Source organism: Symphalangus syndactylus, chromosome 3, assembly GCF_028878055.3.
Source record: "Symphalangus syndactylus isolate Jambi chromosome 3, NHGRI_mSymSyn1-v2.1_pri, whole genome shotgun sequence".
Lineage (NCBI taxonomy): Eukaryota > Metazoa > Chordata > Mammalia > Primates > Hylobatidae > Symphalangus > Symphalangus syndactylus.
In genome coordinates, this window is record NC_072425.2 from 62750592 (window position 1) to 62765943 (window position 15352).

The window sequence follows — 15352 nt, forward strand, 5'->3', positions numbered from 1 at the left end:
CATGAAAAATGTTCTTAGTTTGATTAAGTCCAAGTTGCTAATTGTATAGTAGGAGTTTTAACCTTGTGAAAACTAGATATTCCTTTGCTAATTCTAGGTAAATGGTTTGTGAGTACTGGAAAAGATAACCTCCTCAATGCTTGGCGGACCCCCTATGGAGCCAGCATATTCCAGGTGAGTAAGTGCTCCTCACCTAGATCCACAATTTGACCACAGTGTCGCCTTTGAAACCAGGAGTGAAGGTGCCTCCGAGGGAGCCGGGCCTCTGAGTACCGTTATTCCACATGAAACACAAGTCTGTTGTTTTCTCTTCCAGTCCAAAGAGTCCTCGTCAGTGCTTAGCTGTGACATCTCTGTGGATGATAAGTACATAGTCACTGGCTCAGGGGACAAGAAGGCTACAGTCTATGAAGTCATCTACTGAAAACATTATGTGGTTTAACGTTTATAGTTGAATTGGGCCAAAATGTTTCGAATTTGTAGAAATAGAAAAGTTGTAACTTTAAAAGAGAAAAAAAATTACAAACACCTGTTTCCAAACCTTGACACGAAACTACTTTGAGTCTACAAAGAGGAGGCGACAAGTCCATCAGCAGAAAGTCACCTGTCTACATAGACCAAATGGAGCACCAAGGCCAAGCGGACAGAGGGGCCATGGGTTGTAGGATTGAGGAACAGAATCTGCCGACTCACGTGACAGCCCATTCTTTCTTTCTGGGTGATCTGGGGATCACCCCTTGCCCAAGTGTGAGATTACCTTTCTATTCCTTGCAGTTCACCTCACTTTCCGTCCTTTGTAGAGCAGTGGTGTCTCCAATGAACTTGTTTCCTGGTTTTGCATCTTGTGAAATGTTTTTTTGTATTTTTGTTGAAGGTTAAACATTTGTATAAATTGTAAATATATTTGGTTTATTACAGTAAAGGCTTTAGTACCAATAAGTGGTTTCCCTTTTCTTTCTTTATTGTTTTTTATTAAAGCTTTGGGATCATCAATGTGGGTTTTATAAACAAAGATTATACATTTGTAGAGGAAGTTTTGAATTGCACTGCTTATTTTATAAATATATTTGGTGGTAGGCTCCCATTGCATTAGAACCTAATCCTTCACAAGCTTGAGTTACTGGGAACTCAAGACTAGGAATTGTGAGTAATTGAAGGTTTACTAATGACAGTTTTCTTTAGGAAGGTAAAATTACTTCATCAAGATTTGTTTTTTTGTTATGATACTATTGTGATTCAAGGTCACAAATTAAAGCTCTACTTTTTTCTGGTGATTCATTGAAAGGCAAAATATTCCTTTTTCTAGGAAGGCCTAATCTTTTCTTTCTTTTTCCCTTTCTTTTCCTTTCTCTCTTTCTTTCTTTCATTCTCTCTCTCTCTTTTTTTTTTTTTTTTTGTTTAAAGATTTGGGTTCACACTGTTTGTTACCCAGGTTGGAGTGCAACGGCATGATCACATCTCACTGCAGCCTTGAACTCCTGGGCTTAAGCAATCCTCCCACTTCAGCCTCCTGAATAGCTGGGCTAATTTTTTTTTTTTTTTTTTTTTTTTTTTTTTGTAGAGGCAGAGTCTCACTTTGTTGCCCAGGCTGGTCTCGACCTCCTGGCCTCAAATGATCCTCCTGCCTTGGTCTCCTAAAGTGCTAGGATTAAAGGCATGACCCACTACATGCCAGCTTCAATAGTTTCAAATCTGTATTCTCTCTCTTCACAAGCTTCACTTGGGTTTTGTGTTATGATCTATGATACACAGAAAGCTGCAGAGTTCATTAACCTGTAAAAGGTGGAAAGTCAGCTGGTTTTGTCTTCATTAATACTTATTTGGTCTATTATATTAATTTACTTAAGCCAGCCATACCCAGCACTTTTCCCCATTTTTCTCATTAAGGCCCTCCCTGCAGCTCTAGCCATTATTATCTATCATTAGTCTTTGGTCTTTATCTTTGTGGACATGCTTTTACTAATTTGATTAGATGAAATCTGTAACCCTGGGCTTTTAATAAGTTACCATCCATGTTTCCTCCTGAAAAAGCTACATGGCTCATTTTTTATATACTATTATACACTGTTATTTTCTATTATTTTATAAAATAATAGCTAATAATTTTAAGGCAGTGTTCCTGGCTGTTTAAAAATAGCACCTAAGGAATTTTTAATGCTCTTGTGCTCTTATGATCCAGCGAGTTGTTGGCAGTTTGTCTTAATATTTTTCATTTGTTACCAAGACCTTGTTCTTTATATATTCAAAAACATTACTTTGTTTGCTTTTTGCCAAAAAAAAAAAAAAATGTTTATGTACTGAGTTAAATATTTTCACTTCTCATTAAGTGAATGGCAAACCCCCATTACTAAAGCTGATTTTGCCGTCATCCTTTCCTGGTATAACGAAGTAGCTTTCTATCCGACGGACTCCGATGGCTTGTTAATGGAGTGTTTATCTTTTCTGTTCTCTCTCCCTCTCCACCTTACTTCCCTATTTTCTCTAATACCAACAATGAAGTAGCTTAAAGATCATTAGAGTTTGTCTCCCTCCCACCTGCGACCCAGGGACCCAGGCCCACAATGCGGCTCTGCACTTGCAAGGCCTCTCTAGTTGCCACCACTTCCAGCCAGCAGCGGGGAAAGGGCAGAAGTCCAGGGAAAGGGATGTGTTTTTAAGCAGGTAACTAGAATTTGTTCCACCACTTTTATTTGCCAGTCCATCGGCAGCGAGTTTGTCACATGATGGCCACAAGGGAGACTGGAAATGTGATGTCTTGCTTCGCAGCCATATGCCCGTGGAGAAGGGGGACGCGTGTGTGTGAGTTAAAGAGATACTCCTGTTTTCTGTTAGTGGATTTTCTCCCTTCATTTTCCCTCATACTTTATAGTTCTCAAACTTGTGACATTCTTTCTGTAACGGGATTTTTCTGAAACTTTTTATCAACTCGTAGATCATCTTGAATCTGAGGAAGCCACTTCTATTTGATTTTGGAAGAGGCTCTGACTGTGTTGGTGGCAAGAGTCCTGGAGATGACTAGTGCAAGCCCAGCTGCAGAAGGGTTAGAGTCTTAGGAAATTGCCCAGACAATTGTTTCCCACTTGGAAAATGGGAACAGCAAAAATTGTGTCTACCTTTCAGGGTCTGGAGGATGGTGGTAGGTATGAGAACAGGGTTGTGAGTGGTGACTGTCTCACAAATGCGAGTGCAAGTGGGAGAGCAATTTCTTCCTAAGCTGTGACCGTAGGAGTCACCACTCCTTTTCCCCAGGAGACTGGAATCATGTGATTGCTGAGATCCAGTAAGCCAAATATTTGTATACCTTTTGCCCTGAATATGGGTTACAAAGTAAGTTTCAACAAATTCAGATTCTTTGGTCACCATGTGCCAAGAGCTATGTGGCAGTTTCACATATAAAAATGTCAGAAGGTGGTTATCATTATCCTCATATAACCAAGGGTCGGGGAAGCTGTGTCCCCATGACCTCACAGGACAGACCAAATGCAGGTTCTGCCATGAGCCTTGTCTGTGTTCTTTCAAATTTCATCGAGTGGGCTGTGGTTTTTTTGTTTTTTGTTTTTTTGTGTTTTTTTTTGAGATGGAGTCTTGCTCTGTCACCCAGGCTGGAGTGCAGTGGCACGATTTTGGCTTACTGCAAGCTCCGCCTCCCGGGTTCACGCCATTCTCCTGCCTCAGCCTCCCGAGTAGCTGGGACTACATGCTCGTGCCACCATGCCCGGCTAATTTTTCGCATTTTTTTTTTTTTTCAGTAGATACGGGGTTTCACCGTGTTAGCCAGGATGTTCTTGATCTCCTGACCTCGTGATCCGCCCACCTCGGCCTCCCAAAGTGCTGGGATTACAGGCGTGAGCCACCGTGCCCTGCTGAGTGGGCTGTTAAGTTTTGTTTTTCCCTCTAGTTCTCCAAATTCCATCTTCATTTCATTTTAAAGATTTATAATTTGTGGCTGGGCGCAGTGGCTCACGCCTGTAATCCCAGCACTTTGGGAGGCCAAGGTGGGCGGATCAAGAGGTCAGGAGATCGAGAACATCCTGGCTAACACGGTGAAACCCCGTCTCTACTAAAAATACGAAAATTAGCCGGGCGTGGTGTCGGGCGCCTGTAGTCCCAGCTACTCGGGAGGCTGAGGCAGGAGAATGGCGTGAACCCGGAACCCGGGAGGCGGAGCTTGCAGTGAGCCGAGATCACGCCACTGCACTCCAGCCCGTGCAACAGAGCGATATACTCTGTCTCAAAAAAAAAAATTTTATGGCCGGGCGCAGTGGCTCACGCTTGTAATCCCAGCACTTTGGGAGGCCGAGGCGGGCGGATCACGAGGTCAGGAGATCGAGACCACGGTGAAACCTCGTCTCTACTAAAAATATAAAAAATTAGCCGGGAGTGGTGGCGGGCGCCTGTAGTCCCAGCTACTCGGAGAGGCTGAGGCATGAGAATGGCGTGAACCCGGGAGGCAGAGCTTGCAGTGAGCCGAGATTGCGCCACTGAACTCCAGCCTGGGTGACAGAGCGAGACTCCGTCTCAAAAAAAAAAAAAAAAATTTATAATTTGCACAGTTCCCTTAAGCAGCACTCCTATGTAATATTAGGTGTATAAATACGTTCATGTTCACTAATTTATAAACTAATTTACGTAAATATTTGTTTTCCTTGTTCTTTACCAACAAATCATATATATTTAATATTGATGTTTTAAATCACTCACAGTCTTTACTCATGCCTTGCATGTATGTTTCTACCATGTAACTCATCTATGGAATTGGGTTGAAAAATCAAAGTCCTAGTGAGATTGGTTTTGTAATACTTTTTTCATAGCTAGATGTTTCTAGCACCTATTATATAATAAGGACAAAATATTGCATCAATATAATTACCATTTATTAAGTTTCTGTTGTTTGTGAAGTGATAGGGTAGGGGTTTGACATAAATTCTAATTTTTGTGGTGGCTGATGGATGGGATTTTGATGGGCTCTTTTAAGATATGACTGGTAAATAGCAGCTGCCCCAAAGCTGAGAACACTCATATGGGGATTTTTATTTTATTTTATTTTTTTGTATTTTTTGTAGAGGCGGGGGTTTCACCATGTTGGCCAGGCTGGTCTGGAACTCCTGACCAAGGTAATCTGCCTGCCTTGGCCTCCCAAAATGCTGAGATTTCAGGAGTGAGCCACCATGCCCAGCCCATATGGGGATTTTTAAAATTACACCTTTGCTAATAGTTTTGACTTTCCCCAGATTTGCCAACAGATCAGAGAAAGGGATCAGATTCTTACTTTCAGCATGTTGTTTAATTCCCTCAAGAGACTGCTGCCTCTGTCATCATGGGAAGGAAGTTGAGTGGTGACATTTCAAACTCTCTGCTCGGGTGCGTGGATTGTTTACTTCTCAAGGATGTCCTCTCTTCACGTGGCAGTGACATCATCAGATCACCACAATTTCAGGCTTCCCTGAGCAAGATGAAGCTCATATAAGGGTCATTTTCTGCCCCGGGGAATTTATTATCCAGATATCCAAAGCTTTTTTGCCTCATATTTTAAACTAGCACTTAATAAGCAGTTAAATATTTTGTTCTTAATCAGGTTCATGTTTCTGGAGAAGTTGTCAAACTTTTGTCTGCATCAGCATCACTAGTTGAAATTCAGATTTCTGGACCCCAGTCTCAGGGTTTCTGTTTCAGTAGGCCATGTTAGAACCCGAGAATTTGCATTTCTAAAGCGAGTTCCCAGGTGGTCCTGAGACTGCTGGACTGGGGACCACACTTTGAGAACTAGTGATCTGGCATAATAATCTTTACAACAGAGCCATCAATTTAATAAACAGAGAGTATATTAATATTTCCTAAAGACTGGAACCCTCAGTATTTGAGAGTTTGAGGCTGAAGATTAAAAGGAAGATGGCAATAAAGTGTAAGGCTTACTGTTTTGAAGTTGCTTGACATCTGTTCTTTGAGTAGTCTCTTTGCCCAAAACTAACTTTTGAAGCAGAGTACTGTAAGCGCCCTACAATAATTGAGTTCCTAAAAATGTTGCTTCTTGCTTAGACATAAATCAATGTGAGTCTGCGAAGGTTTGGAAAACATACCACAAGGACCTAATGTGGAGGCCCCAAGAATGTACATGGTGTTTAACTGGAGTGGTGATGCAGAGTTAGAAATCGTTCTTTGAAAATTGGAATACATAACTGTAAGATAGTAAGCTGCTGACTTGACAGAGTGTTGTCCTTCAAATTATCATATTAGATTCAGTCAACCAGCCATTTGACTAAAGCAGGGTGGTCACTGGGCTGGTGACTAAGATGGAGTTATTCCAAAGAGGGAAGTTGGGGAAGAATCTGCTGATGGTGATAGAGGGGATGTGGTGAGACATGGCCCTAAGAAAACCAACAGTAACGATGGGCAGTCAGCTCTCAGCAGTCTTGGATGTGAATTACACTTTGGCATTGCTGACCCTTGGTTAGAACACCCAATGGTGCCATTCCAACAAGTGTCTGGAAGAACTATTTTATGCCAGGCAATGTGCCAAGGGCTTCCAGATGTTCTTGCATTTAATTACTGAATGTGCCCATATACATAATAAAAAACAAGTCCCCTTTGTTTTTATTGATACTTTTGAGAAAATCAAAAAGTTCACACACCTGATTATCAACTTGGAAAACAATGTCAAAGAAGAAAATTAAAACCCACCATAATTGCTTCACCTAGAAACTTTTTTTTTTTTTTTTTTTGAGACAGTCTTACTCTGTCGCCCAGGCTGGAGTGCAGTGGCATGATCTAGGCTCATTGCAACCCCCACCTCCCAGGTTCAAGTGATTCTCGTGCCTCAGCCTTTCCAGTAGCTGGGATTACAGGCACATGCCACCACACCCAGCTAATTTTTGTATTTTTAGTAGAGACAGGGTTTCACCATGTTAGCCAAGCTGATCTCAAACTCCTGACCTCAAGTGATCCACCCACCTCAGCCTCCCAAAGCACTGGGATTACAGGCATGAGCCACCGCTACCGGCCAAAACTACTCTTTTTTATGCCAATCATGCCAAATGTAATACAAATTATTAATAATGTGTTTGCTGCTTACCAAAGGACAGTTAAGCACTTTGTATTATCTCATTGAACCTTCACAAAAGCCCAGTGAGGTAGTTACTGGGTTCATGCTTATTTAACAGATGAGGAAACCAAGGCACAGAGATTAACTTGCTTGAGATTGTGGCATCAGATTTTAACTCAGATGTTCGGACTCCAAAGTTTTAATTCTGTTCTACCTTCTTGTCCATGAGGTTTTATAACCTGCTTCTCACTTTTTTTTTTTATCACTTAACATTTACAGTGTTGGGTACATTATAATTTGCCCATTTCTCATTTGTTCGATATGTAGGCCATTTTAAACATTAAGATATTATAATCCTTATAAAGAAAATTTTCATATATAATTTTCTCTCCTCATTTCTGCTCCTTTCCTTAGGATTAATCCTAAGAAGTTGAATTACCACATCAAAAGATAAGATATTTCAGATCTTTGATATTATAAACTGCCAAATTGCTTTCCAGAATTGCTGGGCTTATGTATACTGTCCCTAGCAAGGCATGGCAATGGCCGCTTTTCTCAGGTCAACCTCATTAATGTTCTTACTCGAAGAAAGTATTTGCTAATGATAGGCAATAAATGTCTCATGTTCCATCTAGTTTTGTTCTAGCTTCCATTCATTATTTTCTAAAGGATCCTGACATCAGTTCATAGGCTAACACCATCTTTAAGAACAATGGATGTCTGTCCTGTTAACAATTCCTAGAAAAGCTTTCATAGACCCTTGATAGCTTCTTTTAGACACTTAATGTGGATGCCTAATTTTCTTGATCAGTTTCTGTTGTATATACTTATGTGTTCTATTTTTCAATATTAAGAATCTATAGTTTTCCAGGATCATAATTATTTTTCATTGTTATCATTTGCTTGCCACAAAGGGGTAATTTAGAAACCCCAATGATGATAAACCTTAATAAGTTAAGAGTGGGGACCTATAACCTACTTCTATATTTGTATTATTTAGAAAGATCTTCTGTAGTTGTAAGAGTAATATGCCACGGGCACTGTGGTGTGTTAAGAAGGACACTCCATTTGTAATCATCTCCAGACCAGGCAGAGATGGCAGGTGTGATACGTAGTTACCTTTTCTATATATCCTTGAGCGACTTCCTCAGTCCTTCTTAGAATCTTCAGCTGCAAGATTGGAATAAAAGTGTATACCTCACAGAGTTGCTAACAGGTACTGCATTTTGAGAATTTAACGTGGGGGCTAGTCATGCATTTCCTTGAGAAGTTGCCATGTTGGGCCCAGTTTGGCTGGCCACTGGACCTCCCCAGCTGGTTGTTACTTGGGCCTGCCTTGAGTGGTGAATAAATGGGTAGACTTTAACAAAAGCTTGTACAAAGTGTAACTAGCACAGTCAGCAACTCGTGTTTAGTTTTTTTAAGGGCATGGGTGGTGACTGGGAAGTCAGGCTTCAACATCCAGGACCTTCTGAACTGGCATTTTTTCCTAGAAATAACCAAATTCAAATGTTACCTTCAGAAAAGGTGATGTTTGAAGAAACTTGTAATGCTTTGCAGCATGCCTGGATTGTAGGGGTACAGCCGACTTGTGTGAGTCCTGATACGATCAACTTACGTTTGTCCAATCTGTGGATAGCTTCTCTCAGCTCTAAAAAAAAAGATGCTGATGGTGTCAGTAAATGGGTTACCTAGTACGTTACTAGGTTTTGAGGGTATCCCTTATTATCCTAGAACAATGATTGTTCAGACCATTTTCCATAGAAAGAAACTGTGTTTCAATACCCCTTAAAGAATAGATGGCATTTATCTCTTGCAATTTAAACTCTATACTTATATTCATATCTCTCAAAATGAGTGAGCTCTATTAAGGCTTGCACAGTTTCCACCTGTTGTATGTTCCTGTTAACTGTCAAGTTTTCAGCAGTTTCTTGATGTAAGTGGTCATTTCCTTTGCTGTGAATAAGATATGCTACTATTTATCCTGTTTTCCTTATGCTAAGTCTAGTTAGAGAAGTAACCGGTGTAATGACTCAACTTACATGCCACGAGCTGATGCAGTAAGCAACAGCCAACATGCAAATCCACTTGCAAAAGTGAGGCAGGAAGGGCCCAAACATTGAGTTTACTGCCTTATTTTATATATTGTTGGAGGAAAAGGCTACAAAGCATTAAAAAACAAAACTGCCAGGCAAAAATATCTGTATTTTTGGTGCATTTCCCTTACATCTATTTCTACATGCATGCAGACATATGTAAACACTCCACCCATTCCATTTTGTGTTCTGCTCTCACTAGCTATCACAAATTTTTTCCCCTTTATTTCTGCATAGTCTTCTGGCTCATGCCTGTAATCCCAGCACTTTGGGAGGCCAAGGTGGGCAGATTGCTTGAACTCAGGAGTTTGAGACCAGCCTGGGCACCATGGTGAAACCCCATCTCCACAAAAATTAGCCAGGCATGGTGGTGGGTGCCTGTAGTCCCAGCTCTTCAGGAGGCTGAGGTGGGAGGATCGCTTGTGCCTGGGAGGTGGATGTTGCAGTGAGCCAAGATTGCGCCACTGTACTCCAGCCTGGGTGACAGAGTGAGATTCTGTTTCAAAACAAAAACAAAAAATTATTCCATTCTAGTATTTCTATTTTTGGTGTATTTCCCTTACATTTATTTCTTCATGCATGCATACATATGCAAGCACAACACCCATTCCATTTGCTATCACAAATTTTTTCCCGTTTATTTCTGCATAGTCTTCTGTACTTTTTATTGACCCCATCAAATAATACAATGCCATTTATTAGACTACTGCCATTTTGCATGGTTTTGTTGTTTTTTCCTTGAGATGGTCTCACTCCTCTTACCCAGGCTGGAGTGCAGTGGCACAATCTCAGCTCACTGCAGCCTCATCTTCCTGGGCTCAAGTGATCCTCCCATCTCAGCCTCCTGGGTAGCTGGGACTATAAGGTGCACACCACCATGGCTGGCTAATTTTTTGTATTTTTAGTAGAAACAGGGTTTCACCATGTTGGCCAAGCTGGTCTTGAACTCGTGGGCTCAAGACATCCACCCATCTTGGCCTCCCAGAGTGCTGGGATTACAGGCGTGAACCACTGTGCTTGGCCTTGCATGGTTATTTTAACTCTAATAACTAATACTGTATTAAAGTCTCCATCTATAGAACTTTCTTTTTATTCTTTTGAACTATTGCCTTGCAATAATCTCAAGAATTAGATTGCTACATCATAGAGTGTGACTATATCATAAGCGTATTTTCCATTTCTGTTGTTAGCTTGCATAAAAGTAAAATTTGTTACCTCCACCCGACACAACTATCTCAATCAAGAGTTTTCTATTTATCAAGCATTTTTGGTATAGCCTTTCATAAGAATGTTTTATATGGCAAAATTAAAGAAAAGGAACAAACTCTTTCCCTTTTCATTATAGAAACCATCAACACTCAAGTACGGCCTATGCCAAAGCCTGTGCCCTTCTAGATTTCTTCTGATGTTGTGTGTAGTGACCCACATCCTTCTGCATAAAAGACAGTCGAGAAAGACAAAGCTCTTGTTCTTTGGGTGAGTGATTCATTGGTTGATTGCCTGGAGTTTTCCACTTGGGAGCAAATTCCTTCTGTGGTTTCCAGGCTTTAAGAGACATTAGTTTGCTTGTCGATTTACATGGCCATTCTACTGAATCCACTGCATAGCTCTCTGCCATTGTAATAGCCCTGATACATAACTTCACATTTGGAATGTAGAGTGCAACCATTCTTAATACTTTACTTTAATGGTCACTCTTTTCTTTCCCTTATGGTTTCTTGTATAGTATTATTTTTTTAAGCAGAGAGCCATTGTAGTGCCACCACATTCTGCATTTAGCATACCCTCTGCAGCAAAAATCCTTTAAAAACAACTATAGTTCCTTGGAAAGCAAAGCACTCAGTATGAAGAACATTGATTGGTGGGGAAAGAAAATGACTTAATGAGCCCTTGTCTGGAATTTTCCTTTCTTTCTATCTAAGAAAAGTGAGCATGCTCTCTAAGACAGCGCACAAGCAGGTGGTCCAACCCACAGAGAGAGGAGCTGTGTGAACCAGCGGGATTAGGTAGTTATCCGCATGATGGCAGTTTTTAAGGTCTGAGCCAGGCCTCACTACCTGTGCATTTGTTTTACTTGAATGACTAGTTTTTGAAATAAAGGAAACCTTGTGGTGTTTCTTTTAACCTTCTTAGAAAGTTTCAGGTCACTTCCAATTCCTTTTCTTCTTGACCCCCTTCTGCCGATTGAGGGAGTTGCAGCCTGGGCTGATTGTCCTCTTCAATGCTGTCATCTGAGACCAGCAAAGTAAGAGTTCCTGCTCTCAGATCTTGAGGGGGCAGCATCCCTGATGCCGTTGTCAGGGAAACCAGTTTCAGATGGGTGCAAAGAAGGTAAAGGATTCAAACATCTCATTTGAAATAATGAAATAAAAACGCAACCCATAACTCTCCCCTCCCCCTCACCTATCTAATGTCAATTTCCATGGAAACAAGATCAGAAAGGCCGCTGACAGCCAGCAGCTGACAGCAAACTCCCGTGTCTCTCTAGGTGGCAGGCATCCTTTTGATATCCGCAAATGCCAATTTGTACAATCCCATGACATATCACTGGGCTGGAAAGACTCTTTTATTTGAAGAGCGAATAAAATAGAATACACCTAGCCAAGATGTCTGTCCTTCTAGCATTTTATCAAACAAATTATAATTCGGGAATATGGCCCAGGCGCTTATTATTGCTTTTCATGATATCCACTTTGTCAGTGTGCAAAACTCATCATCTACCATGTTTGTCTTTCTCATTTCTGGACCTGCACTTAGCAGCATGGTAACCATCTACTCAGAGATTTGGAAGATGCAGACCTCCTATACCTTCAGTTTACAGAACATAAATATTAATGTTGTCTTTTCTCTGAAAATCTCTGTTAGTGCCTAAAAACTTGGTCATAGGCTGGGCGCGGTGGCTCACGCTTGTAATCCCAGCACTTTGGGAGGCCGAGGCGGGCGGATCACGAGGTCAGGAGATTGAGACCATCCTGGCTAACATGGTGAAACCCCGTCTCTACTAAAAATACAAAAAATTAGCCAGGCGTGGTGGCGGGCGCCTGTAGTCTCAGCTACTCGGAGAGGCTGAGGCAGGAGAATGGTGTGAACCCAGGAGGCGGAGTTTGCAGTGAGCCGAGATTGCGCCATTGCACTCCAGCCTGGGCGACAGAGCAAGACTCCGTCTCAAAAAAAAAAACTTGGTCATAAGCCAGGCGTGGTGGCTCATGCCTGTAATCCCAGCACTTTGGGAGGCCAAGGCGGGTGGATCACCCCAGGTTGGGAGTTCGAGACCAGGCTGACCAACATGGAGAAACCCCATCTCTACTAAAAATACAAAAAATTAGCCAGGCGTGGTGGCACATGTCTGTAATCCCAGCTACTCGGGAGACTGAGGCAGGAGAATCACTAGAACCCGGGAGGCAGAGGTTGCTGTGAGCCGGGATCATGCCATTGCACTCCAGCCTGGGCAACAAGAGCGAAACTCCATCTAAAAAAAAAAAAAAAAAAAAAAAACTTGGTCATATTGTCTATTAATTTATATCCATTTCATTTTATTTTGTTATTTTATTTTACTTTCGATAGGGTCTCACTCTGTCACTCAGGCTGGAGTGCAGTGGTGCAGTCACAGCTCACTGCAGCCTCGAGCTCCTGGGCTCAAGAAATCCTCCCATCTCGGCCTCTTGAGTAGCTGAGAGTACAGCCACACACCATCATGCCCGGCTAATATTTTCTGTTTTTTTAGAGACAGGGTCTCATTATGTTGCTCAGCCTGGTCTTGAACTCCTGCGTTCAAGCGATCCTCCCGCCTTGGCCCCCCAAACTGTTGGGATTACAGGCGTGAGCCACTGTGCCTGGCTTGTATCCATTTTAGATGTTTTAACTTTTAGACAACATGGATTTTTAGTATGTAATATCTAGAAGTCTCTAATATACACATCTAAATAGTTAAAACCTCTATGCTGTTGCTAGCATCTGTGGAGCAGAATCCTCCACAGGTAAATGAGATACTAATGTCTCATCACAGCCATAATTCAATTGAGCATTTCAACAAAGGATGATTATTTCTTAGTAACGTGGACAAATTCATAGCAGAAAGGACTCAATGAAGGAAAAGAAGCTGAGTGCAGTGGCACGTGCCTGTAGTCTCAGCTCTCAGGAGGCTGAAGCAGAAGGATCCCTCGAGGTCAGGAGTTCGAGGCTGTGGTGTGCATTGATCATTCCTGTGAATAGCCACTGCACTCCAGCTTGGGCCTTTCCCATATGGGGATGCCAGATCACTCACATGAATTTTAGATGAGTTTTAGCCTTTCCAGCCATCTTTTGTTAAAGTGAATACAGTTCAGAATGCTCTCTACTCTACTGATGTTAGACTTAAATCATTTAAAGTAAATCTATTAGAAGTTTTCTGCTTCAAGTTTTAATCCTCAATGGATGATTTGCACTTAGTAAATATCAATTGCTACCTATTAATGGTGGTACAGAATATATAAATTATACTTTTTTAGCACAGACCTGCCTGTGTGGTAAAGATAAATCTAAGGCAACACACAGAGATGAGGAGCTCAGCCCCGTGGCTGTACTGTCCTTGCCAGGCATGTTCCTCTTACCATCAGCAGCTAAAGGAAGCATTCATGGTAGCCACAACTGAACACATTTCTGAGAGTGAGGCACTTGGTTGAATGGCTCACATAAGAAAAATAGTGAATGGGCTGGGCGTGGTGACTCATGCCTGTGATCCCAGCACTTTGGGAGGCTGAGGCAGGTGGATCACCTGAGGTCGGGAGTTCGAGACCAGCCTGACCAACATGGAGAAACTCATTTTGTACTAAAAATACAAAATTAGCTGGGCGTGGTGATACACGCCTGTAATCCCAGCGACTCGGGAGGCTGAGGCAGGAGAATCACTTGAACCCGGGAGGCAGAGGTTGCGGTGAGCTGGGATCACACCATTGCACTCCAGCGTGGGCAATAAGAGCGAAACTCCCTTTCAAAAAAGAAGAAGAAAAAAAGAAAAGTACTGAATGGATTTTGTTGCTGATCTTTCTCTCCACTCCTGGTAGCAGGAAAACATTAAGATAAATCACCAGTTAGCTAATACTATCACAAGCTAAAAAAATATTAAACCGGTTACTTTCCCTTTTCCTTCCCCCTCTGCTTCTATCTTTACTCAAATTGACTGGGAACGGGGCTAGGATTGACTGAAGTCCTTGATGCATGTGTGATTTCTTTATTTTGGTGCAGAGATGCACAAATGTGTGGAAATAAACCTGTGATTTGATTTGAACAGAAATTTCGTTGTGTTGTGGTAAATGTGATCCTTTATATTGGCAACTGACAGCTGTTCAAAAGCAGGTTATTAAGTGGCTTGCCTTGTGTAATTGTGAGAACTTTGGAATAGCTTCTTGACACAGTCACAAAAATATCAGTAACTATCCTGCCAGAATGGGAAATTTTTCTCCCAGCCTTTCTGTAGGCTGTTTTCACAAGATTAAATTGTCATTATTGTTTACATTGAGAATTCTGGTTTATGGCTAGTTCTACTTTAAGAATTACAATTCTGTAATTTGCTAGTAATTGAAATCTTTTTTTTTTTTTTTTTTTTTTTTGAGACAGGGTCTTGCACTGTTGCCCAGGCTGGAGTGCAGTGGTGCAATTATAGCTTACTGCGGTCTTGAACTCCTGGGCTCAAGTGATCCTCCTGCCTCAGCAATTGAAATTTTTAAAGTCATTTGGACTAACTCTTCAATGATTCTAGAATGTGAGGAAAATCAGAAGACATAAATGCTGATCTCTGTACATAAAACTACAGTTGATAAAAACATTGGAGCAAATCCTAAAGTCAGTACTGAATTATACTTTATTTTATTGAACTTTAAATAGAAAACAACCACAGTGACATGTAATCATCTGGAAGAGAGGCTGCCTGGTGCACTTTTTATTGAATTATAATGTTATTTTAATCACCAGTAGAATCTCAGAGCAAATGCCTATCCTCACTGCATTGCATAACAAGGAAAGCAAGGGAAACTGCCTTTTTTTCTAGCCCAAGTAGAAAATCTTTTCTCCATCCGGGATTCAGTGGAAGCATTTGCTCTACCTGAAAGCACAAGGCTTGACTTTTAAAAATGCAACCTTTGAAATGTTAGAGGTGAATGTAAAGATATGGACAGGCCTCAAATAACAGATTTGCTGAGCTGGACAAAATAGGCAACAATGTGCTTTTATTAATAAAATA

At 41.3% G+C, this 15352-nt stretch overlaps 1 protein-coding gene across 13 annotated transcripts in view; it reads left to right on the forward strand.

The window, feature by feature from the left end:
- The window catches only part of TLE1 (TLE family member 1, transcriptional corepressor), a 106405-nt gene extending 105466 nt beyond the window's left edge, over nt 1-939 (forward strand). For all 13 annotated transcript variants that reach the window (XM_055272146.2, XM_055272153.2, XM_055272144.2 and 10 more), the window contains 2 exons: nt 98-174; nt 317-939. In XM_055272146.2, coding sequence (XP_055128121.1) covers nt 98-174; nt 317-424 — 185 coding nt within the window. In that variant the 3' untranslated portion in view covers nt 425-939. The remainder of the gene's footprint in view (nt 1-97; nt 175-316) is intronic.
- The last annotated feature ends 14413 nt before the right edge of the window (nt 940-15352 follow it).